The sequence below is a fragment of the Oncorhynchus clarkii genome, chromosome 23, assembly GCF_045791955.1.
Source record: "Oncorhynchus clarkii lewisi isolate Uvic-CL-2024 chromosome 23, UVic_Ocla_1.0, whole genome shotgun sequence".
NCBI lineage: Eukaryota > Metazoa > Chordata > Actinopteri > Salmoniformes > Salmonidae > Oncorhynchus > Oncorhynchus clarkii.
The window spans coordinates 26,287,099-26,312,916 of NC_092169.1; the positions used below are offsets into that span (position 1 = coordinate 26,287,099).

The 25,818-nt window shown below is 44.2% G+C and overlaps 1 protein-coding gene across 1 annotated transcript in view; it reads left to right on the plus strand.

Moving 5' to 3' along the window:
* The window catches only part of LOC139381626 (inactive heparanase-2-like), a 116,312-nt gene that overhangs the window by 53,225 nt on the left and 37,269 nt on the right, over positions 1-25,818 (plus strand). The window contains exons 4-6 of the mRNA XM_071125291.1: positions 6,115-6,288; positions 8,134-8,305; positions 14,548-14,595. Coding sequence (XP_070981392.1) covers positions 6,115-6,288; positions 8,134-8,305; positions 14,548-14,595 — 394 coding nt within the window. The remainder of the gene's footprint in view (positions 1-6,114; positions 6,289-8,133; positions 8,306-14,547; positions 14,596-25,818) is intronic.

The following is a 25,818-nucleotide window of genomic DNA, read 5'->3' on the forward strand; positions in this document are numbered from 1 at the left end:
GTGTGTGTGTGTGTGTGTGTGTGTGTGTGTGTGTGTGTGTGTGTGTGTGTGTGTGTGTGTGTGTGTGTGTGTGTGTGTGTGTGTGTGTGTAGTGACTGTAGCAGCTATTGAACAGATGGTAAATACAAGAGGTCTCCTGTCCAAGACAATGTCACCACTCCTATAGTTTAGTTCAAACTCATCTGGTCCAATAACCCTATTCCACTATTACATGACTGTGTAAATAACACATTGTATTGTATGTTAGATAGGTAGAAAAGAAGCAAGAGCTCAACAAACAAACCGAAAGTGTGGATTGCAGTTTCACATTGTTTGCATACTGTTGTAAATCAGGTAGTATTGCAAGTATCACTTTAACTGTAGAAAGAGAACGGCAGACATTTATGTTGTTTGTATGTCCCTGGTTTCATTGACACATCTCCAACTACTAAATCATTACAATGCTTAATCACTGAACCATGCCGTAAACTGGAGACATGTCTCCACTATTACAGGGCTTCTCTGGCCAAGCTACTATTGAACATTGAGTGTTAAGGCTTCAGTTCGACTGGCGCCTAGGCGAACTAAGCTAGTGTGCTTGCATAGTGCCTTAAAATGACCTTCACTTGAAAAGCGAGAAGTAGTCAAATTTAATCTAAGATAATTCATTTTGACGTTTTTTTGCAGAGGAGTCGTGCAATTTTACATATAAGATGTTTGGTGAAGTATTATTCAATGAAAACATTCGCACGAAATCGAGTAATCTCTCGTTGAATGACAACAAAGACTTTATTGATCAATCAACAACGAAGGGGCACATACTTCAGCTACCGACTACGGCTTGCCTCCAGAAAAAAAATGTGTGTGCCCGAGCAGCTGAAAAAACCCTACCGAAGTCGAAAACTAACAAAAACGTCACAAAATGTCGTCATAATATATGCACAAACTCTTCCGAACTGTTTTGGCTGGAAAGCATGCGACGCCTTTAGTCCATTCTAATGACACAACACATTTTTCAGGTTCAATTTCTCTTGTTTGGGATAATCTCTATACTCCTTGTAGTAGCTATGGCTGCCAGAATAGAGGAATTGCAGACTTGCGAGGCACTCACTCAAGACAGTGTGTGTGTGTGTGTGTGTGTGTGTGTGTGTGTGTGTGTGTGTGTGTGTGTGTGTGTGTGTGTGTGTGTGTGTGTGTGTGTGTGTGTGTGTGTGTGTGTGTATAACTTTAGAATTGAGGCATGGCACCAGACGATGCTCCAGACCTCTGTACTCCATGGTGCTGCTACACTACATGACCAAAAGTATGTTGACAGCTGCTCGTTCCAAAATCATGGGCATTAATATGGATTTGGTCCTCCGCTTTGCTGCTTTAACAGCCTTTGCTCTTCTGGGAAGGCTTTCCACTAGATGTAGGAACATTGCTGCGGGGGACTTGCAAAATCGTTCAGCCACAAGAGCATTGGTGAGGTCGGGCATTGATGTTGAGCGATTAGGCATGGCTCACAGTCGGCGTTTCAATTAACTCCAAAGGTGTTGAGGTCAGGGCTCTGTGCAGGACAGTCAAGCTCTTCCACGCTGATCTTGACCAACCATTTCTGTATGGACCTCGCTTTGTGCACGCACGGGTGCATTGTCATGCTGAAACAGGAAAGGGCCTCCCAGAAAATGTTGCTACAAAGGTGGAAGCACAGAATCATCTAGAATGTCATTGTTGACTGTGGCGTTAAAATTTCCCTTCCCTGGAATTAGGGGGCCTAGCCCGAACCATGAAAAACAGCCCTAGACCATTATTCCTCCTCAACCAAACTTTACAATTGGCAACACGCGTTGGGGCAGGTAGTGTCCTCCTGGCATCCGCCAAACCCAGATTCATCCGTGGACTACCAGATGGTGAAGTGTGATTCATCACTCCAGAAAAAGCGCTTCCACTGCTCCAGGGTCCAATAGGTTTTCATGGCCGAGCAGCCGCACACAAGCCTAAGATCAACATGCACAATGCCAAGCTTTACACCACCCCAGCTGACGCTTGGCATTGTGCATGTTGATCTTAGGCTTGTGTGCGGCTGCTCGGCCATGGAAACACATTTCATGAAGCGCCCAACAAAAAGTTATTGTGCTGACGTTGCTACCAGAGGTAGTTTGGAACTCGATAGTGCGTGTTGCAACTAAGGACAAATTATTTTTACACGCTAAGCAGTTCAGCACTCGGCGGTCCCGTTCTGTGAGCTAGTGTGGCCTACCACTTCGCAGCTGAGCCGTTGTTGCTCCTAGATGTTTCCACTTCACAATAACAGCACTTACAGTTGACCGGAGCAGCTCTAGCAGGGCATAAGGGCACGGCAGGTATCCTAGTAGTTAGAGTTTTGGGCCAGTAACCGAAAGGTTGCTAGATCAAATCCCCGAGCTGACAAGGTAAAAATCTGTCGTTCTGCCCCTGAACAAGGCAGTTAAACCACTGCTCCTAGGCTGTCATTGTAAATACGAATTTGCTCTTAACTGACTTGCCTAGTTAAATAAAGTTACAAATTAAAATAAATAAACAATTTGATTAACTGACTTGTTAGACAGGTGGAATCCTATAACGGTGCCACGTTGAAAGTCACTGAGCTCTTCAGTAAGGCCATTCTACTGTCGATGTTTGTCTATGAAGATTGCATGGCTGTGTGCTTAATTTTATACACCTGGCTGAAATAGTGGCTGAAATAGACTAATTCACTAATTTGATGAGGTGTCCACATACCTTTGTATACAGTACCAATCAAAAGTTTGGACACACCCACTCATTCAAGGATTTGTCTTTATTTTTACAATGTCTACATTGTAGAATAATAGTGAAGACATCAAAACTATAACACATATGGAATCATGTAGTAACCAAAACAGTGTTAAAAAAATCCAAATATATTTTATATTTGAGATTCTTCAAAGTAGCCACCCTTTGCCTTGATGACAGCCTTTCACACTCTTGGCATTCTCTCAATTTGCTTTTCCAACAGTCTTGAAGGAGTTCCCACATATGCTGAGCACTTGTTGATTGCTTTTCCTTGACTCTGCGGTCCAACTAATCCCAAACCATCTCAGTTGGGTTGAGGTTGGGTGATTGTGGAGGCCAGGTCATCTGATGCAGCACTCCATTACTCTCCTTCTTGGTCAAATATCCCTTACACAGCCTGGAGGTGTGTTGGGTCATTGTCCTGTTGAAAAACAAATTATAGTCCCACTAAGCGCAAACCAGATGGGATGGCGTATCGCTGCAGAATGCTGTGGTAGCCATGTTGTTTAAGTGTGCCTTGAATTCTAAATAAATCCCAGACAGTGTCACCAGCACAGCACAAACTGGGTCTGTGGCTTCGGCTTTTGGGGTTGCATTTACTTCAGTCATTTAGCATACTACTTACTGTACAAAATATAATTGAATAGAAACACAATGGAATATAATATAATATAGTTGAATAGAAACACAATGCAATATAACATAATATAATTTAATAGAAACACAATGGAATATAATATAATATAATTGAATAGAAGCACAATAGAATATAATATAATATAATTGAATGGAAACACAATGGAATATAACATAATATAATTGAATAGAAGCACAATAGAATATAATATAATATAATTGAATGGAAACACAATGGAATATAATTGAATAGAAACACAGTGTAATATAATAGAATAGATTCACATGGCTAACTAAATGATATGTAAAAAGCACGACATATACATCTGTGTGACAGCTAGAGGTCATTGTTATCTGAAGTTGCTGCATTGACAAAATGGCTGCATTATTCATCCCCCATATTGTATCGTTTAATTCAGGGCTTGGGTTCTGAATTTGAATCTTTAGAAGCTGATAAATGTGCTAGCCTTAACAAAGCATTGAGCTGTCATATGTTGACAAATTATATTGACAGAGAGAGAATTCCTTACATCAGTTCTCGCCAAGTCCTGGATTGATATTTGGAATAATGCTTTTAGCAGGGATAGTCTGGGGAATATGAGCAGCGCTCGGAGCTGTAGTATGTGTGTTTTTGTGTGTTTGTGCATGTGCATGTGCGTGTGTATGTGTGTGTCTGCAAAATGATGAAACACTCACAGGAACTACTGAAATCCTTTAGGGAGTAACATCAGAGGTTTCCAGAAACAATAGCTGCTGGTTTCCAGAGACCCTGGCTGCTTAATCTCTAATGTACCATTTATCTCAATAAGTCTGGATTGATTATTGATTGTTAAACTTGGTCCCACTTTAAACAAAATACAACTTATTAAGGCTTTACATAGTATACATAAAGTCTTCTTAATCACAATAGAAATGCTTCACAAATCATCTATAAACGAATGTCATACTGTATAAATGGTATAAAGTGTGACATAACAGCTCCCTATGTAGGGTGCATTGTGTGTGTGTGTGTTGCGTGTGTGTGCTTCAAAGACTACATCTCGGCAGGGGACTCTAATGAGAATATAAATCAGTCTTTCTGGATCTGGACCTAGGAGGGAGAAACGATGAGACCCCTTTAGGGACTTCACACGCACACACACACTGACATTTCACATGTCAAGGGCATTACTTCACCATGTGTGGACAGACCTATGTCATTTTACACATATAAAACACAGCCTCTTGAACCATATCAAGTTCATACATATCTTTAGAGAAAGTTTCTTTCTGGACTTTTCACTCATGATTTATTTTATTGTCATATCTGCTCAGCAGGCTGCCGTTCAGCTATGCCCTTCACCTGGTCTTCATCAGCAGGCTGGGATATCCATCAGGACACGTCACCCCACACACACACACACACACACACACACACACACACACACACACACACACACACACACACACACACACACACACACACACACACACACACACACACACACACACACACACCCTCAAGCCCTCCCCTGGGCGTTGTATATGCCTGGTTTTATGTATGGTTGGAATTATCATCCAGTTAAATTATCACTTAGTAAACATAAATTAAACAATAAAGGTAAGGTGGACTGTAGTACTGTAGAGTTTAGATGATGAGTCAGGCTCAGATTGACAGGGTTAGGTAAGGTGGACTGTAGTACTGTAAAGTTTAGATGATGAGTCAGGCTCAGATTGACGGGGTTAGGTAAAGTGGACTGTAGTACTGTAGAGTTTAGATGATGAGTCAGGCTCAGATTGACGGGGTTAGGTAAGGTGAACTGTAGTACTGTAGAGTTTAGATGATGAGTCAGGCTCAGATTGACGGGGTTAGGTAAGGTGAACTGTAGTACTGTAGAGTTTAGATGATGAGTCAGGCTCAGATTGACGGGGTTAGGTAAGGTGAACTGTAGTACTGTAGAGTTTAGATGATGAGTCAGGCTCAGATTGACGGGGTTAGGTAAGGTGAACTGTAGTACTGTAGAGTTTAGATGATGAGTCAGGCTCAGATTGACGGGGTTAGGTAAGGTGAACTGTAGTACTGTAGAGTTTAGATGATGAGTCAGGCTCAGATTGACGGGGTTAGGTAAGGTGGACTGTAGTACTGTAGAGTTTAGATGATGAGTCAGGCTCAGATTGACGGGGTTAGGTAAGGTGAACTGTAGTACTGTAGAGTTTAGATGATGAGTCAGGCTCAGATTGACGGGGTTAGGTAAGGTGGACTGTAGTACTGTAGAGTTTAGATGATGAGTCAGGCTCAGATTGACAGGGTTAGGTAAAGTGAACTGTAGTACTGTAGAGTTTAGATGATTAGTCAGGCTCAGATTAAAGAGGTTAAAGGTTAGAACTAGGAACAGGTGTTTTTCAGAAAGAGTCGGGGATCACTTAGTTTCGATAAATCATTAAATCTGTGATAGGTTTGTAGCTACATATATTCCCACAGTCAAAAATTAATCTAGCCATCTAATGTGGAGTTCCCACCACCACTGATCCTATAGTAGGAGGGGTTAGGTCCAGATGTTAGACAGGGCACAGTTTTTCTAGCTAGTTTTACCTAGCATACTGGAAAAGAAATGTCCCATATCTGTTTTCAATGTTTATAAATAATTATTTGTAATAAAGTTAGCCCGGCCACAGTTTGATTGACAGTTACCTCAAATATTTTGAAAAGAAACAAAGTTACAACTGCGTCTGGTTTGCTCCCAGCCAGGTCTTTAGACAAACTGTACAACTTTGCCGAGTGTGCTGGTCTGCATCTGGTCCTGGGGCTCAACGCCCAGCAGAGAAACCCTGACTCCTCCTGGAACTCCTCCTCAGCACTCAGCCTCCTCAAATACAGCGCCGGGAAGAAATACAACATTTCCTGGGAACTGGGCAACGGTCAGTATCTATACAACATTATATACTATATATTATATAATTTATGCTATTTAATACAGTAGAATTATAAAACATTAGGTAACACTGTACTTGAAGTGTATACACAACTTATCCCGAACACCTTTATGAAACCATTTCTAACACCTTTATGAAACCATTTCTAACACTTTTATGAAACTATTTCTAACACCTTGTCACGTTCTGAAACCATTTCTAACATTTCCTTTGTTTTGTATTTATTTTATTTCTAACACCTTTATGAAACCATTTCTAACACTTTTATGAAACTATTTCTACCAACTTTATGAAACCATTTCTAACACCTTTATGAAACTATTTCTAACACCTTTATGAAACCATTTCTAACACCTTTATGAAACTATTTCTAACACCTTTATGAAACCATTTCTAACACCTTTATGAAACAATTTCTAACACCTTTAGAAAGGATTTCATAACACCTTTAGAAAGGGTTTCATAACACCTTTATAAAACCATTTCTAACACCTTTATGAAACCACTTCTAACACCTTTATGAGTGTAGCAGTATTGTTCATAAAAAAATATATGTATTTATCCATTCTACACTGACATTTTTATTTTCACAGGCACAGTAACCAAACCAAAGTATTATCCTAGGAAAACGTTTTTGACTTAAGTTGGCAGAGAACATGCTGTAGGTCTAACATGACATTTACAATTGGTGCACCAGGGCTTATTTTGAAAAATAAGTCATGATTGAACAGAAGCCATTCAGAGAGTGAAGAAAGAGTAGAGAGAGAGAGAGAGAGAGAGAGAGAGAGAGAGAGAGAGAGAGAGAGAGAGAGAGAGAGAGAGAGAGAGAGAGAGAGAGAGAGAGAGAGGGGGGGGGGAGATAGAGAGAGAGGAGGGTGGGAGGTATTTCGGGATGCTCAAGTATGGAGTGGTTTTAAAAAGGAGAAGGTAACAACTGATTACTTGCTCAGTGGTGCATCGTTGACCCGAGAACACCTGCCAATATGACAGACACAAACAGTATGGCCAGCAGGGGGGAACTATAGGCGTCTGTGTTTTTATTTTGGAGGGAAATTGAGCGTCCTTCTGGTGGAGACCATCAACACAGATGGAGAGAGAGAGAAAGAGAGGGATAGAAATAGGGAGGTGGGGGACCTCCCTGTTATCTTGGCCCATTCTCCTGGCAAGTCCTCCCTCCAGCAGCATTACAATAATGACAATTTAGTTAACGCTCACTTACTGGGCACTGAGAGAAACATACAGTATGTTGGACATTGCCTCACTCTCTCTCTCTCTCTCTCTCTCTCTCTCTCTCTCTCTCTCTCTCTCTCTCTCTCTCTCTCTCTCTCTCACACACACACACACACACTCTTACACTCTCACACTCTCTCTCCACAACACTCTGTTTGTCTTCTTTAACAGTGCTTGTGTTGGACAGTGTTAGAATTGACACACTCTGTGTCTTTCTGTATTACTGTGTACATAGGGTTCCATTCAAGGACAACATAAAAATGTCAGTACTGCCCAAGTTGTGTTTAGCAGCAGACGGGGCTAGAGGGGTTCTGTGACGTTATGGTGTGGAAGTGTTTCTACTGTTCACTTATGGAGGTGGAAAACTATCTGACCAAGTCAAGCTCTCCAGAAACACCATTTAACTGGGTAAATAAGCTGGTAGAATGTATTGACAAATTAACCTGAATGAAGATCGAAGTAAATGTCTATTTGTTTTAAAGATTGCCATTTGCACTCCATCTTTCACCAGAGTGGAATGGTTGCTGTGAAATGGTGGATCATACTGTTTATATCACTTTCCTGACCTTTAATTTCGTCCCTCTCTCCATCTCTCTCCAGAGCCTAATGGCTACCGTAGCATGATGGGTCAGACAGTGAACAGTACCCAGCTAGCCCAGGACTACACCCTGCTGAGAACGTTACTACAGTCTGTACGCTACTATAGCCGAGCACACCTCTTGGGCCCTAACGCTGGACGACCACGCAAAAACGCCATTCTGCTGCTCGATGGGTGAGTCGCTTCACTGACACCGTTGTCACTATATGGCCACACTACAAGGTCCTGAACTATGGTATGGAGTTATCTTTTGGAAATGTGATTTAAGCAACACACACACACACACACACACACACACACACACACACACACACACACACACACACACACACACACACACACACACACACACACACACACACACACACACACACACACACAGGCCCAGTGTTTATGTAGAAGCCTACAGTCTGATGGTCCCAGGCCCTGGTATAGTTAAATAGGCTGTCAGCTGTATAGAGTGTCAGTGGATTGATAAGGTGGCCAAGCGATGTCCCACCTGTCCCCTCGCTCTCTCTTCTCTCCTCTCTCCTCTCTCCTCTCTCTCACAGACCAGATAATCTTTGTCTAGTCCTCTTTCCACCCCTCTATCTTAGACACACCATTGGGACTTGCCAAAAGTAGTGGATTTGTTAGGTTAATTGTTGGATTTGTTATATGTTAAATGTTGGATTTTTTCCACTCCAAAAATATGTATTTGGCAGAGCAGCATTTTTTTGCATACCTCTATGATGCTTATGTACACTGTACAAAATATAAATGCAACATGTAAAGTGTTGGTCCCATGTTTCATGATCTGAAATAAAAGATCTCAGAAATGTTCCATACACACAAAAAGCTTATTTCTCTCAAAGTTTGTGCAGACATTTGTTAACATCCCTGTTAGGGAGCATTTCTCCTTTGCCAAGATAATCCATCCACCTAACAAGTGTGGCATACCAAGAAGATGATTAAACAGTATGATCATTAGACAGGTGCACCTTGTACTGGGACAATAAAAGGCCATTCAAAAATGATAAATTTTGTCACACAACACAATGCCACAGATGTCTCAAGGTTTGAGGGAGCGTGCATTTGACAATCTGACTGCAGAAAGGTTCACGAGAGCTGTTGCCAGAGAATTGAATGTAAATTTCTCTACCATAAACCGCCTCCAAAATTTTTTTTCGAATTTGGCAGTACATCCAACCAGTGGGCGAGTGGTTTGCTGACGTTAATGTTGTGTACTGAGTGCCCCATGGTGGCGGTGGGGTTATGGTATGGGAAGGCACAAGCGACAGACAACGAACACAATTGCATTTTATCAATGGCAATATGAATGCACAGAGATGCTACTGACAACGAACACAATTGCGTTTTATCGATGACAATATGAATACCGTCACGAGATCCTGAGGCCCATTGTCGTGCCATTCATCCACCTCCATCACCTAATGTTTTAGCATGATAGTGCACGGCCCTCTGTCACAAGGATTTGTACACAATTCCTGGAAGCTGAAAATGTCCCAGTTCTTCCATGGCCTGCATTCTCACCAGACATGTCACCCATTGTGTCACGGCTCTTGTCGTAATGAGGATCGGATCAAAACGCAGCGTGGTACGTGTTCATGATTCTTTATTAACCAAAACACTTGAACAAAATAACAAAGTGAAAAAAAACTAAACAGTTCTGTAAGGTGCATAAACTATACAGATAACAACTACCCACAAAACACAGGTGGGAAAATGGCTGCCTAAGTATGATTCCCACGATAGACAGCTGCCAACGATAGACAGCTGCCTCTGATTGGGAACCACACTCGGCCAAAAACAAAGAAATAGAAAACATAGAAATACAGAAACTAGAATGCCCACCCTAGTCACACCTTGGCCTAACCAAAATAGAGAATAAACGCCTCTCTATGGGCAGGGAGTGACACATTGAGTAGGTTTGGAATGCTCTGAATCGACGTGTATGACAGCGTGTTCCAGTTCCCGCCAATATCCAGCAACTTCGCACAGCCATTGAAGAGGAGTGGGATAAACATTCCACAGGCCGCAATCAACAGCCTGATCAATTCTATGTGGTGGAGATATGTCGCGCTGCATGAGGCAAGTGGTGGTCACACCAGATACTGACTGGTTTTCTGATCCACACCCCTACCTTTTTTTAAAGATATCTGTGACCAACAGATGCATACCTGAATACCCAGTCATGACAAATCCATAGATTAAAGACTAATTTATTTATTTAAATTGACTGATTTCCTTATATGAACTGGAACTCAGTAAAATCTTTGAAATTGATGCGTTTATATTTTAGTTCAGTATAATAAAGGCTGCAAAAATAGATATGCCTGACGTCAATGTTTTGGCTAGAGCTTTTCTGTAGGTACACATCAATAGTTATAACATTTATGTTAGCAATACTTACTACTATACAACTCTTACTTACTATAGCTGAGCTGATGAGTTGGATTTAGAGAGTCTTTGTGAATTACGAGGGAGGTCCTCCTCTAACTCCTCCTCTAACTCCTCCTCTCTGTTCTCCTCCTTTCCCTCCACCGGTCTTTCCCCTGGTTTGACCAGTCTTTCCCCTGGTTTGACTGACCGGTCTTTCCCCTGGTTTGACCAGTCTTTCCCCTGGTTTGACCGACCAGTCTTTCCCCTGGTTTGACCAGTCTTTCCCCTGGTTTGACCGACCAGTCTTTCCCCTGGTTTGACCAATCTTTCCCCTGGTTTGACCAGTCTTTCCCCTGGTTTGACCAGTCTTTCCCCTGGTTTGACCAGTCTTTCCCCTGGTTTGACCGACCAGTCTTTCCCCTGGTTTGACTGACCGGTCTTTCCCCTGGTTTGACCAGTCTTTCCCCTGGTTTGACCGACCGGTCTTTCCCCTGGTTTGACCGACCGGTCTTTCCCCTGGTTTGACCAGTCTTTCCCCTGGTTTGACCGACCAGTCTTTCCCTTGGTTTGACCAGTCTTTCCTCTGGTTTGATCGACCGGTCTTTCCCCTGGTTTGACCAGTCTTTCCCCTGGTTTGACCGACCGGTCTTTCCCCTGGTTTGACCAGTCTTTCCCCTGGTTTGACCGACCGGTCTTTCCCCTGGTTTGACCAGTCTTTCCCCTGGTTTGACCAGTTTTTCCCCTGGTTTGACCGGTCTTTCCCCTGGTTTGACCGACCAGTCTTTCCCCTGGTTTGACCGACCAGTCTTTCCCCTGGTTTGACCAGTCTTTCCCCTGGTTTGACAAGTCTTTCCCCTGGTTTGACCGACCAGTCTTTCCCCTGGTTTGACCAGTCTTTCCCCTGGTTTGACCGACCAGTCTTTCCCCTGGTTTGACCAGTCTTTCCCCTGGTTTGACCGGTCTTTCCCCTGGTTTGACCAGTCTTTCCCCTGGTTTGACCAGTCTTTCCCCTGGTTTGACCGGTCTTTCCCCTGGTTTGACCGACCGGTCTTTCCCCTGGTTTGACCAGTCTTTCCCCTGGTTTGACCGACCGGTCTTTCCCCTGGTTTGACTGACCGGTCTTTCCCCTGGTTTGACCGACCGGTCTTTCCCCTGGTTTGACCGACCGGTCTTTCCCCTGGTTTGTTTGACCGACCGGTCTTTCCCCTGGTTTGACTGACTGGTCTTTCCCCTGGTTTGACCAGTCTTTCCCCTGGTTTGACCGACCGGTCTTTCCCCTGGTTTGACTGACCGGTCTTTCCCCTGGTTTGACTGACCGGTCTTTCCCCTGGTTTGACCAGTCTTTCCCCTGGTTTGACCGACCGGTCTTTCCCCTGGTTTGACCAGTCTTTCCCCTGGTTTGACCAGTTTTTCCCCTGGTTTGACCGGTCTTTCCCCTGGTTTGACCGACCAGTCTTTCCCCTGGTTTGACCAGTCTTTCCCCTGGTTTGACCAGTCTTTCCCCTGGTTTGACCGACCAGTCTTTCCCCTGGTTTGACCAGTCTTTCCCCTGGTTTGATCGACCAGTCTTTCCCCTGGTTTGACCAGTCTTTCCCCTGGTTTGACCAGTCTTTCCCCTGGTTTGACCAGTCTTTCCCCTGGTTTGACCAGTCTTTCCCCTGGTTTGACCGGTCTTTCCCCTGGTTTGACCGACCAGTCTTTCCCCTGGTTTGACCAGTCTTTCCCCTGGTTTGACCGACCGGTCTTTCCCCTGGTTTGACTGACCGGTCTTTCCCCTGGTTTGACCGACCGGTCTTTCCCCTGGTTTGACCGACCGGTCTTTCCCCTGGTTTGACCGACCGGTCTTTCCCCTGGTTTGACTGACCGGTCTTTCCCCTGGTTTGACCGACCGGTCATTCCCCTGGTTTGACTGACCGGTCTTTCCCCTGGTTTGACCAGTCTTTCCCCTGGTTTGACCGACCGGTCTTTCCCCTGGTTTGACTGACCGGTCTTTCCCCTGGTTTGACTGACCGGTTTTCCCCTGGTTTGACCAGTCTTTCCCCTGGTTTGACCGAACGGTCTTTCCCCTGGTTTGACTGACCGTTCTTTCCCCTGGTTTGACCGACCGGTCTTTCCCCTGGTTTGACCGACCGGTCTTTCTCCTGGTTTGACCGACCTGTCTTTCTCCTGGTTTGACCGACCGGTCTTTCCCCTGGTTTGACTGACCGGTCTTTCCCCTGGTTTGACCGACCAGTCTTTCCCCTGGTTTGACCGACCGGTCTTTCCCCTGGTTTGACCGACCGGTCTTTCCCCTGGTTTGACCGACCGGTCTTTCCCCTGGTTTGACCGACCGGTCTTTCCCCTGGTTTGACCGACCGGTCTTTCCCCTGGTTTGACCGACCGGTCTTTCCCCTGGTTTGACCGACCGGTCTTTCCCCTGGTTTGACCGACCGGTCTTTCCCCTGGTTTGACCGACCGGTCTTTCCCCTGGTTTGACCGACCGGTCTTTCCCCTGGTTTGACCGACCGGTCTTTCCCCTGGTTTGACTGACCGGTCTTTCCCCTGGTTTGACCGACCGGTCTTTCCCCTGGTTTGACTGACCGGTCTTTCCCCTGGTTTGACCAGTCTTTCCCCTGGTTTGATCGACCAGTCTTTCCCCTGGTTTGACCAGTCTTTCCCCTGGTTTGACCAGTCTTTCCCCTGGTTTGACCAGTCTTTCCCCTGGTTTGACCGGTCTTTCCCCTGGTTTGACCGACCAGTCTTTCCCCTGGTTTGACCAGTCTTTCCCCTGGTTTGACCGACCGGTCTTTCCCCTGGTTTGACTGACCGGTCTTTCCCCTGGTTTGACCGACCGGTCTTTCCCCTGGTTTGACCGACCGGTCTTTCCCCTGGTTTGACCGACCGGTCTTTCCCCTGGTTTGACTGACCGGTCTTTCCCCTGGTTTGACCGACCGGTCATTCCCCTGGTTTGACTGACCGGTCTTTCCCCTGGTTTGACCAGTCTTTCCCCTGGTTTGACTGACCGGTCTTTCCCCTGGTTTGACCGACCAGTCTTTCCCCTGGTTTGACCGACCGGTCTTTCCCCTGGTTTGACCGACCGGTCTTTCCCCTGGTTTGACCGACCGGTCTTTCCCCTGGTTTGACCGACCGGTCTTTCCCCTGGTTTGACCGACCGGTCTTTCCCCTGGTTTGACCGACCGGTCTTTCCCCTGGTTTGACCGACCGGTCTTTCCCCTGGTTTGACCGACCGGTCTTTCCCCTGGTTTGACCGACCGGTCTTTCCCCTGGTTTGACTGACCGGTCTTTCCCCTGGTTTGACTGACCGGTCTTTCCCCTGGTTTGACCGACCGGTCTTTCCCCTGGTTTGACTGACCGGTCTTTCCCCTGGTTTGACCAGTCTTTCCCCTGGTTTGACCGACCGGTCTTTCCCCTGGTTTGACCGACCGGTCTTTCCCCTGGTTTGACCGACCGGTTTTTCCCCTGGTTTGACCGACCGGTCTTTCCCCTGGTTTGACTTTGTCTCACGGTCACAGCCTCTGTCTCAGGTGTGTGTGCATGTGTGTGTGTGTGTCTGCCACAGTTGTCTGCTTAAGAAAACAAAGGCCAAATGGACGGAGGTAACATCGGTGTCAGTTAAAAGATGTAACCAAGACTAAACATCTTTAACTGGTGAGAGTGCCTTTCTGACAAGCTGTTTAGACAGAAGAGTCTGGACATGTCAGAAAGACTCTCAGACCCAAATAAGGAGAGTTTCAGGTTGAGACTACCCGGTCCTCATGTCTTGTTTCTCACGTGTCTCTTTGGTTTTAACAGTTAGAAATACACACACTCACTGAATCACACACACACACACACATACACACACATTGACAACCAGGTCAAGAAGCCAAGACATATGAAACTAATCAAAAGTCTGTGTTTTATTCCAAAATGAAGTACTGGTATCTCAGTGATGCTGTAAACTGAATCTCTTGTGTTTTTATTCCCAGGTTCATGAAGAACGCTGGTTCTGTTGTGGATGCTGTAAACTGAATCTCTTGTGTTTTTATTCCCAGGTTCATGAAGAACGCTGGTTCTGTTGTTGATGCTGTAACGTGGCAACAGTAGGTATTTTACCCCTTTTTCTATCCTATATCTGCATACCTGTATCACTTAGCTTCATACACACATTCCCTATATAATAATCATCATCATCATACTCACAATAAACACATTCTCATTCATAAAACCTCTTAAAATGTGTAAAGTAGAATAAAAATGGTTTCCAGTCAAACTGTTTCCAGGGAGAAATATTTTGAAGGCTTTTATAAAAAATACAAGCTATAGTGAGAACCAGCTGCTGAAAGAATGGCATGGTTTTAGTTTGGTATTTTCCCTCACACTCTCTCTCCTCTGCTTTCCTCCCCATTCTGACTTGTGGTGTCGTTCTTGAAGTGACTGAGCGGCTAAAGACATGTCTGGCTGTTGTTGTGGTTTGTAATGGTCATTGTTTTACAGGCAGGCAAGAGGAACTGTGGTTGACATTCTGAGAGAGCAAAAAAATGGCATCGCTGTCAGAACGAAGTAAAATAGTCTGTGCAGTAGTTTCAAAATAAGGGAATATTGCTGTTTCGTGCCAAGGTATTCACATATTTGTCTCATTAACACACGCACACGCATGCACGCAAACACGTACAAATGCACACACAGACACACACCACACTGCTAGAGACGGGTCTCGTTAAGGCCAAGGTCAGGCTAATTAAGGGATTGGGAAGAGGAAGGTTTAGCACCACCCACACTGGCAAAGTCAAACCATATGCTTACACACACACACACACACGCATACACACACATGTCCTGCCAATTACCCTCTTTACACAACAGGACTAGTTTTATGCTAGCCAGACTGCGTGACAGATAGGCTGACCTCTATAAACCAACTTTTAACCAATAAAAGCTCTGAAAAGGTGCCACTTTGACCAACAGTGAAATACACTTGCATGATGACTGACCTGGCCTAAGATCTGAAGACATGCTACGTGAATGATTTGGTCTTGTGTTTTTCTATAGAGAGAAAGTTGCACCAATCCATCCATAATAGCAGTGCTTCCTCTAGATGGTACATATTAGAATTGTGTTGAACAACTTGGTTTAGTTATACAGTTTACATATTGGAGTCATTTGGCATGGAACTACATGTTACATGTTAGGAACACAAAACAGGTGTTACACATGCTAGAGTGTATCTGTGACCAGACAGTTCACCATGCCTGTTGTCTCCCTCGGTCTGGCATTCTGTGGGGGAGCTCAGGTAAGAGGGTTAGGGATGATTAGTGTAGCTCTAAGCGTCCACACCTCTTACACACAGACAAGCACGCATGTAGGCATACACACACACACACACACACACACACACACACAAAAATATACAACAGGTATATCTTCCCAAGCTGACGCTAACATACACCTCCCTACAGTACATGTTTTCAATGTTCTCTTTCTCCAGTACTGCCAGAACTTCCCCTGTCACTTCCCTACTGTTGTCTTCATCCTCATAGTGTGGTTGTGTTCTCTTTCAATTATTTGTTTTGATATCTCACATGAGCGTGATTCACCAGAATCTCATCATCTCAAAGAACCAATCACATATGTCTGTCGGGTACAGACAGGTCGAGAGGCAAATGATGTGAGCAGCTCCCCTCATCATAAAGAGCCACTCGCTCACCTTTTGATCAATCTCACCTCTCTTCCTCACAAACAGTCAATCTCTTAGCTCTTCTTAGCATGACTTGATCCGTTTTCCTGTTCATCTGTTCACAGGTGTGCTGTGAGGTGCTTCCGCCGAGTGCAGGTTTTTCTTCGCTTGTCTTCTGTGTTGGGTGACTTTATCTCCTCCCCCCCAGTTTGTGTCCAGTACCCATAATGCTCATATACTTGGATAGAATGAAAGCTTTGCACAAGAGCGACTAGCTCTTTGTGTGTTTTGTGAGAGACGCCTCTCTCGTCAACGGTTATCACGGATTGTGGAAGCTATTATATTGGCCTATAATAGCAAGGGGTTACAGCCTCCGGATGGCCTGAGGACTCACTCCACCAGGGGTATGGCTACTTCTTGGGCACTGTTCGAGGGCATCTCCTTGCATACTTTTACGATGTTCTACCGGCTAGACGTCATTGTGTCTTCTTTGGCGTATACTGTCATCAGTGTCGGGGCCTCTGAGGGTTGATACGTTGAGACTAACTGGCTTCAGAGAGCATTCTGTGATACGGGAGTTGGCCATATCCCTCATGTGAGATCGAAACTAACAACTGAAAGAGAACTTAAGGTTATTTGCGTAGCCCCGGTTCTCTGATATTATGAGTGAGATGTCTCACCGCATTCAAATAAAAAACGGTTTATTGGTTGCGTACACAGTTTAGCAGATGTTATAGCAGTGATCATGCTTATGTTACTAGCTCCTAACAATGCTGTAAAATGTCCAACAAGTACACAAATAATAATAAAAAACAAGAAATCTTGAAATGGCAGAAATAATCTAATTAACCTGTTGCGACGACCAAACCCGGATCCGGGATTCTATTTATATATATTCATGAAAATCGCAAATGAAATGAAATAAATATGCTAGCTCTCAAGCTTAGCCTTTTGTTAACAACACTGTCATCTCAGATTTTCAAAATATGCTTTTCAACCATAGGAAAACAATCATTTGTGTAACAGTAGCTAGCTAGCGTAGCATTTAGCGTTAGCATTAGCGTTAGCATTTAGCAGGCAACTATCACAAAAACAAGTAAAGCCTTCAAATAAAATAACTTACCTTTGAAGAACTTCTGATGTTTTCAATGAGGAGACTCTCAGTTAGATAGCAGATGCTCAGTTTTTCCAAAAAGATTATTTGTGTATTAGAAAAAAAAAAAGAAAATTCAGCCCTCAAAACGCGAACTTTTTTCCAAATTAACTCCATAATATCGACTGAAACATGGCAAACGTGGTTTAGAATCAATCCTCAAGGTGTTTTTCCACATATCTCTTCAATGATATATCCTTCGTGGAAGCCTGGTTTCTCCTTGCTCTCAAATGGAAAAATAATTGCACCTGGCTTTACGCTCCAATTTCGACGCAGGGACACCAGGCGGACACTTGGAAAATGTAGTCTCTTATGGTCAATCTTCCAATGATATGCCTACAAATACGTCACAATGCTGCTAACACTTTGGGGGAACTACAGAAAGTGTAGGCTCATTCCTTGCGCAATCACAGCCATATAAGGAGACAATGGAAAACAGAGCTTCAGAAATTCTGCTCATTTCCTGGTTGACGCATCATCTTGGTTTCGCCTGTAGAATGAGTTCTGGGGCACTTACAGACAATATCTTTGCAGATTCTGAAACTTCAGAGTGTTTTCTTTCAAAAACTGTCAAGAATATGCATAGTCGAGCATCTTTTCGTGACAAAATATCGCGCTTAAAACGGGAACGTTTTTTATCCAAAAATGAAATAGCGCCCCTAGAGATCAAAGAGGTTAACAACCCAAATAGCACTACAACATTCCCTACTAGCAAGAACTTGAGGAAGTTCGGCATGCTCAAGAATGATCAGAGGGTGGGCGAGTGGGGGGATGAGGGGAGGGGCTCACCTTATTCGCCCCTCGACTTGCCTGTTTTCCCGACAGACGTGTGTGATTGGTTCTTCGAGCTTCTGAGACTCTTGTCAATCCCCTTCATGTAAGATATCTCACTTATAATATCAGAGAACCGAGGGTTACGCAAGTAACACGTCTTGGCTTAGTGGGAGTATTGCTCCATGAATAGAGACATAGAGACCATGTAGTCAGAAGACTGAACACTCAGCAAGAGGACTGATGTTTTTTTTACAGCTACAGTATATGGAGAAAGTAGAGAAAATAGAGATAGCAGTGGGAGGAAGAAAGAGCAAAGAGTGCAGGAAGGTAACAGAGATTTGTGTTGCTCTCCACACTTTATTCACTGTCCCACCGGACTCGTAAATCCTGAGGGCCCATTCCCCTGGAGGGACACATTTTATTCATTGGTGGAGCTTAGACCCTCACAAACACTCACACTCACACATACACACGAGCGTACCCTTTGTCTCTTGTCTCCCTTTCGCTATCGCTCTCCTTCTTTCTCTCTCACTTGTCTCCTTTTTCTCTCTCACTTGTCTCCTTCTTTCTCTCTCACTTGTCTCATTTTTCTCTCTCTCTGATCCCTCCCTGCCTTCCTCCAATTCTTGTCACTTTCTCGCTCTTCCCTCTGACATCTTAATACTCGTCTCAGACTAAATCTGGTATTTATCTACATCTCAACCATTCCACAAGTCAGAGAGAGAACCATTGTAGAGGGGAGAAAGAGGAAGAATGTGAGATGAGAAAGAGAAGGAGAGAGATTGAAATTTAGCAAGAGAGAAGAGACAGAGTAGTACAGTATATAGATACAGCCAGAGAGAGAGAGAGAGAGAGAGAGAGAGAGAGAGAGAGAGAGAGGAGAGAAAGGCTACTGCTGCGAGGAAAGGTGATTCATCATTGTCTTGGTAAAGAATGTAATTCCAAATAGAGGATACGTTCTGTTCTCTACAGATGTGTTCACGCTTTAATCCTTCCCATAGGTAGAGGAGCAGTCAGATCAGCAGACAGCTTCCCTACAAAACTACTGTGTACTATGTATTTTTGTCTGACAAAGTTGGCCACACATAAATGGTATCATAACCCAGTTTGGTAGCGCTTTACCAGTTTTGGTAACCCTTGATGGTAAAAGATTTGATAGTTTTCCCACAATTAGGTCCCACTTTAAAAAAACAGAATTTATAAAGGCTTTATATAGAATACATAAAGTCTTCATTAGTACAAAATAGATACTTCACAAATAACTTCCTCTATGTACAGTACATGGTAACACTTTACTTGAACATACTTTCATAAGACATTCATCACACCTTTATGCGTGTTGCCGTATCATGCATAACAAACTTTATAATACGTTCATTCTTCATCATTCATAAGAAGTTTTCAAAATTAAATTCCCTTGAAATACTGTTGAGAGTTAGAATAGTAGAATACACAAGGTGCAATTTAGAAATTTGGTTGTGCATCAGTAGTCTTTTTCTCTTGACAGTCAATTAGCCCATGTCAGCTAAACATTTGAATCATGGTCGAATGACCAATCGGGGGCTCACTCAGATATGACCAATCGGGGGCTCACTCAGATATTACCAATCGGGGGCTCACTCAGATATGACCAATCGGGGGCTCACTCAGATATGACCAATCGGGGGCTCACTCAGATATGACCAATCGGGGGCTCACTCAGATATTACCAATCGGGGGCTCACTCAGATATTACCAATCGGGGGCTCACTCAGATATGACCAATCGGGGGCTCACTCAGTTATGACCAATCGGGGGCTCACTCAGATATGACCAATCGGGGGCTCACTCAGATATGACCAATCGGGGGCTCACTCAGATATTACCAATCGGGGGCTCACTCAGATATTACCAATCGGGGGCTCACTCAGATATTACCAATCGGGGGCTCACTCAGATATTACCAATCGGGGGCTCACTCAGATATCACATTAAAAACGGCAAACATTTCTCTCCACTCATTGGCAAAATGTGTCAAATTCAAGGAAATTAGCTGTAAAACTGCACATTTTTGCTCCCGGCCCCATGGCAAAATGTGTAGAAAAGCAGCAAACTTTAAAACTGCAAAATGTTCTTTGTGGCCCACATCAAAGTTGCCCATTTGTGCTGTAAGACATCCGTGCTCTAATACACTATTCACGGAACTGGCTAGGAGCAGCACATTTAGTTACTGTGTGCATAGAGTGTTTTGTATCCTCTCTCTTTCAGTGCTGCAGGATGCCACTGGGTAAACAGCCCTTGGAATTATCAATAGTATCTTCACCCTCCAATTATGTTCCAAAGCCTATACGCAGTAGATGTTCTGTGTCAATTTGACCCCGTATCCATTAATAAGTACAGAACATACAGTAAGAAGGTGGATCTGAAGCAAACAGAGTACCTGGTCTACAGTGAGTCCTGGCCTGGAGCACAAATCCAGTGCCTGCAGCATGTTCTCTGCCAACTTAAGCCAAAAATATGTGTTCCTACAATAATACACCGTGCACCTGGCAACCTTGGCTAGCGCGCACTGCGCCCGGCCCGCCACAGGAGTCGCTGGTGCGCGAAGCCAGCCGCACCAATGTGTCGGAGATCACCGTGCACCTGGCAACCCTAGCGACGACTCCCCCGCCACAGGAGTCGCCCGGACGACGCTAGGCCAATTGTGCGTCGCCCCACGGACCTCCCGTTCGCGGCCGGTTACGACAGAGCCTGGGCGCGAACCCAGGGACTCTGATGGCACAGCTGGCGCTGCAGTACAGCGCCCTTAACCACTGCGCCACCCGGGAGGCGAAAGTACACATTTCTAAATAAATGTACATACAAAGATATATTTCTGTGTTACTGTTAACTTTTTGTTCTGAAATGACAATTAACATATTTTGAAAACTCTTTATAAATGATATTGAAAAAAATGTGTTATGAAGGTTGTTATAACTGATACTGCGAGGTGTTATGACTGGTTTCATAAAGGTGTTGTGAATGTCTTTTTTATGCCCCCTTCAAGTAGAGTGTTGTCGGCAGCATTGCCAAATGTGACAAAACCCACTGTGTCAATTCCCCAAGAAAGGGTTACATGATGACATTATTGTTAATAGCCTAAACCTACCTGAATTCAATGGAAACCCATACCACACTAATGGCTCTCATAAACTGTAAATAGTGATTGCTTTAGATCAGGTACTTCCAAAAATACTTTGATAATAATTAGTATATTAGTACATATAATTTATCTATATTAAACACCGTATACATTATCTTATGAATCTTTATTCTGGGTGGCAGGGTAGCCTAGTAGTTAGAGTGTTGGACTAGTAACTGAAAGGTTGCAAGCTCAAATCCCCGAGCTGACAAGGTAAAAAATCTGCCGTTCTGCCCCTGAACAAGACAGTTAACCCAGTGTTCCTAGGCCGTCATTGAAAATAAGAATTTGTTCTTAACTGACTTGCCTAATTTAATAAATGTTAAATTAAAGAGGAACTGAACCCCCCGAAAATTATCTGGTTTAAAACGGCCTGTGGCATTGGTAGTAGTCATATACAGTGGGATTAATGCCGTTGATGAAGATGAGCAAAATTGTCTGTATAAAATAAAGAATTCAAGTAATGAGCTTTATTGTATATTATTTTACGCTAATACAATTGCTCAGAGAAAGAGATTTTGTTTTACAAGTAATACTTTTTTTTCTCTAAAAGATAGGGTTAAAAATGATTGCCACTCCTGTTTTCTATACCTTTCTATACCTCACCTAAGTCACCTTGCGAGGATAATGGCATTGAGACTTTTTCTAAAAATGTTTTCTGAGATTGAATGACACATTGGGAGGAATCTTAGACCATTCCTTCATAGAGAATCTTTCCAAACCCTTGATATCAGTCTGCTGGTAGAGGCTAAAATTTCTTAGTACTGGGTAAAGTCCATGATGCCGTTGACCTTAACAACTCTGTACAGTGTCCCGAGAGGCACATAGGTTGAGATCTGTGGTGACACAGATTTTCTCCCACTTAGTAGGGTCATCTGTGCATTGACTTTCCATATTGTCCAGCAGCTTCACTTGATAAGCCGTAAGTAAGGTGGACATGTTAGGTGCTCTGACCGAATGGGCTACTGTTATGTACATTTTATGACAAATGAACAAAAGCATCCCTCTTGTTCGGGAGGGTGGTGTTAACCAACAGGGATGCACTGCGTGAGGGATTAAGGTAGTTAACCGTTAGCCAGAGGAGGCTCCACCGGAGGGGCCTTATGGAAACTGGAAACTTGTCTATGCATGTTCAGGGTAGGGGAACAATTAGGGGTTAGTCTACCAGAAAAATGCTTTTCCCAGGACCATTTTGCCTCCTTTAGGCAAGCCACAACTGTCGGAATGCTAGGTTTGGTCAGGGCTGTTTGCGGTTGGAGTCTCCTCCACTCGTACAAATGGTCCGGTGGGACCGGTGGGACATTGAGCGTGTAATCCCGGATGGGATTAGCAACCTCGTCACCGGCTGTGCCTTTGGCAGTGCACCTGGGGACGGGTGCAGGTGTTTGGGAGGGAGGAAGTGGGGACTCAATTCCTCCATCTTCGGGCTCAAAGTTGGAGAGGCTGCTATTAGCATGAGCCTCATCATCTTCTATCTCCCCCGCTCCCGAGATCGTGTCTTCCCTAAATAAGGGAAGAGAGTCAAGGTTGTCAATCATCTCCGCCCAGATGTGTACAGATGAGCGCTTGTCGCCTACCCTGGGGGGGTACAGACGTGGATTGGAGTGGGGGGTACCCGGAGCAGGAGCATTTTTTTGTCTCCTTCTCTGGCTAACCTTAAACAGTGTGCTGCAGTGCAGACAAGACTACGGGTAGTCGACTGCCTCTCAAGCATGCTTGTTTCCCAAACAGGCAAAGCGGAAAGGATGGGAGTCTTTCTCTGAGATGCCAGAGCCGCAGGGGCAGATATGGGAGCTCGTGCCTGGCTTGGGTCATCCTGACAAGGGGAGGTGGTAACCATGACTCTAAGTGGGCTACAAGCCTGTCATAAATTGCACTCAGTAACCCGGAGAGCACAGCAAGGTGGAGTTGCTCTACAGGTTAGAGGGCTCTCAAGACCGCAAAACCAGAAGGTAGGACCAGTCAGCCTAGTCAGTAAAGGTGCTGGTGAGCTAGGTGAGAGAAGAATACTACCGTGCAGGTAGAGAGAGTAATGTGCTTCACCAATGCGTAGCTGCGTAGCCAGCTAGTCCTGGCGTTTAGCTTGCTAGCATTCATCTCAAGTGTTAGTAGCCTAGCTTTAGCAAGCACACTGCTAGCTGAAGAGAATGTACGTTCTTTGTTAGCTAGCTACGTTAGCTTAGGATGTGGCTAACCAAATCACAAAAGTCTCTTTCCTTTCTTCCACTGTGGTGGGAATAAGTAACAGGAAGGTACATGGGCTGGTAGAGTGAGATGGAAGCTACCCATAGTGAGAAACCAAACAAGTAATTTAAATAGAACGTGTGTGAATAACTATCTAAATACTGTAGTGTTGAAGGGCCAGTATGGGGCACCCTTCCCTCTGATCTTAAGATCAAATCCCAATGCCCCAGGGCAGTGATGGGGACATTGCCTTGCATAGGGTGCCATTTATCAGATGGGACATTAAACAGGTGTCCTGACTCTCTGTGGTCACATGTCAATCCCATGGCACTTATTGGAGTAGGGGTGTTAACTCCAGTGCCCTGGCTAAATTCCCAACCTGGCCCCATTTCCATCATGGCCACCAAATCATCCCCCTCCTTCCTAATTACCATATTTATTTGTATATTTTATTTAACCTTTATTTAAAAAGGCAATTCCGTTAAGAACAAATTCTTATTTACAATGACGGCCTACCAAAAGGCAAAAGTCCTCCTGCGAGGACGGGGGCTGGGATTACAAATATAAATATATAACAAAACACACATCACGACAAGAGAGACCTAAGACAACAACATAGCATGGTAGCAACACAACATGACAACAACATGGTAGCAACACAACATGGCAGCAGAACAACATGGTAGCAGCACAAAACATGGTACAAACATTATTGGGCACAGACAACAACACAAAGGCAAGAAGGTAGAGACAACATATCTTGCGAAGCAGCCACAACTGTCAGTAAGAGATGGAGATAACTCCAGCTTGAGTGCTTTTGTAGCTTGTTCCAGTCGCTAGCTGCAGGGAACTAGGGAACTGAAAAGAGGAGCGACCCAGGGATGTGTGTGCTTTGGGGACCTTTAACAGAATGTGACTGACAGAATGGCTGTTGTATGTGGAGGATGCGGGCTGCAGTAGGTATCTCAGATATGGGGGAGTGAGGCCTAAGAGAGTTTTATGCAATGGGTATTCAGAGATGACCAGTTTACAGTATATAGAGTGCAGTGATGTGTCCTATGAAGAGCATTGGTGGCTAATCTGATGGCCGAATGGTAAAGAACATCAAGCCGCACAAAAGCACCCTTACCTGCCGATCTTTAAATTACGTCTCCGTAGTCTAGCATGGGTAGGATGGTCATCTGAAACAGGGTTAGTTTGGCAGCTGGGTTGAAAGAGGAACGATTACGATAGAGGAAACCAAGTCTAGATTTAACTGAATCCTGCAGCTTTGATATGTGTTGAGAGAAGGACAGTGTACCATCTAGCCATACTCCCAAATACTTGTATGATGTGACTACCTCAAGCTCTAAACCCTCAGAGGTAGTAATCACACCGGTGGGGAGAGGGGCATTCTTCTTACCAAACCACATGAGCTTTGTTTTGGAGGTGAGTGTAAGACTGTATCATCTGCATGTAAACGGATAAGAGAGCTTCCTACTACCTCAGCTATGTTGTTGATGTAAATTGAGAAGAGCGTGGGGCCTAGGATCGATCCTTGGGGTACTCCCTTGGTGAGAGGCAGTGGCTGAGACTACAGATGTTCTGACTATACACTGCACTCTTGGAAAGAGGTAGTTAGCGAACCAGGCCAAAGACCCCTCAGAGACATCATTATGTCACTCCTCACCTCTCCACCTGATAGCTGATGTGTGGTGAGCGTTTTGGCACAAATGGTTTTCTGTGTATTACCCAAGTGGGTGCTACATATTGGTAGTGGATGAGGTGAGTTTCCCTAACTTACAGTGCTTTGAGTACCTGGAAAGGCGCTATATAAAAATACAATCAATATATTGGGGCAGCTTCCGAGTGGAGCAGCGGTCTAAGACACTGCATCTCAGCGCTTGAGACATCACTACAGGCACCATGGTTCAAATCCAGGCTGTATCACATCCTGACGGGATTGAGAGTCCCGCAGCGCACAATTGGCCCAGCATTGTTTGGGTTTGGCTGGGGTAGGCCGTCATTGTAAATAAGAATTTGTTCTTAACTGACTTGCCTAGTTAAATAAAGGTTACATTAAAATATATATATATACTGTATATATAGCTTACTACATTTTACAAATATAGGTCATATATGCTAATATTAAATAATGATTATTAATTGGTGAACATACTATTTCTAAATGGTTTATTACTGGACTTTCTTATGAAGCGTTAGTAAGAGTTTCAGTTTGTGTGTACCGTAGCCTTTTTTTCTCATGAGAATGATACTTTTGATAAGTGCAAACTCTAAGTGTAAAGTGTAGTGAGAGCATTTGGGTCAGATTATAACCAGTTAATGATATTAGTGTTAAAAAAAACAAAAAACACTGAGAGTTTTAAATCAACACTAAA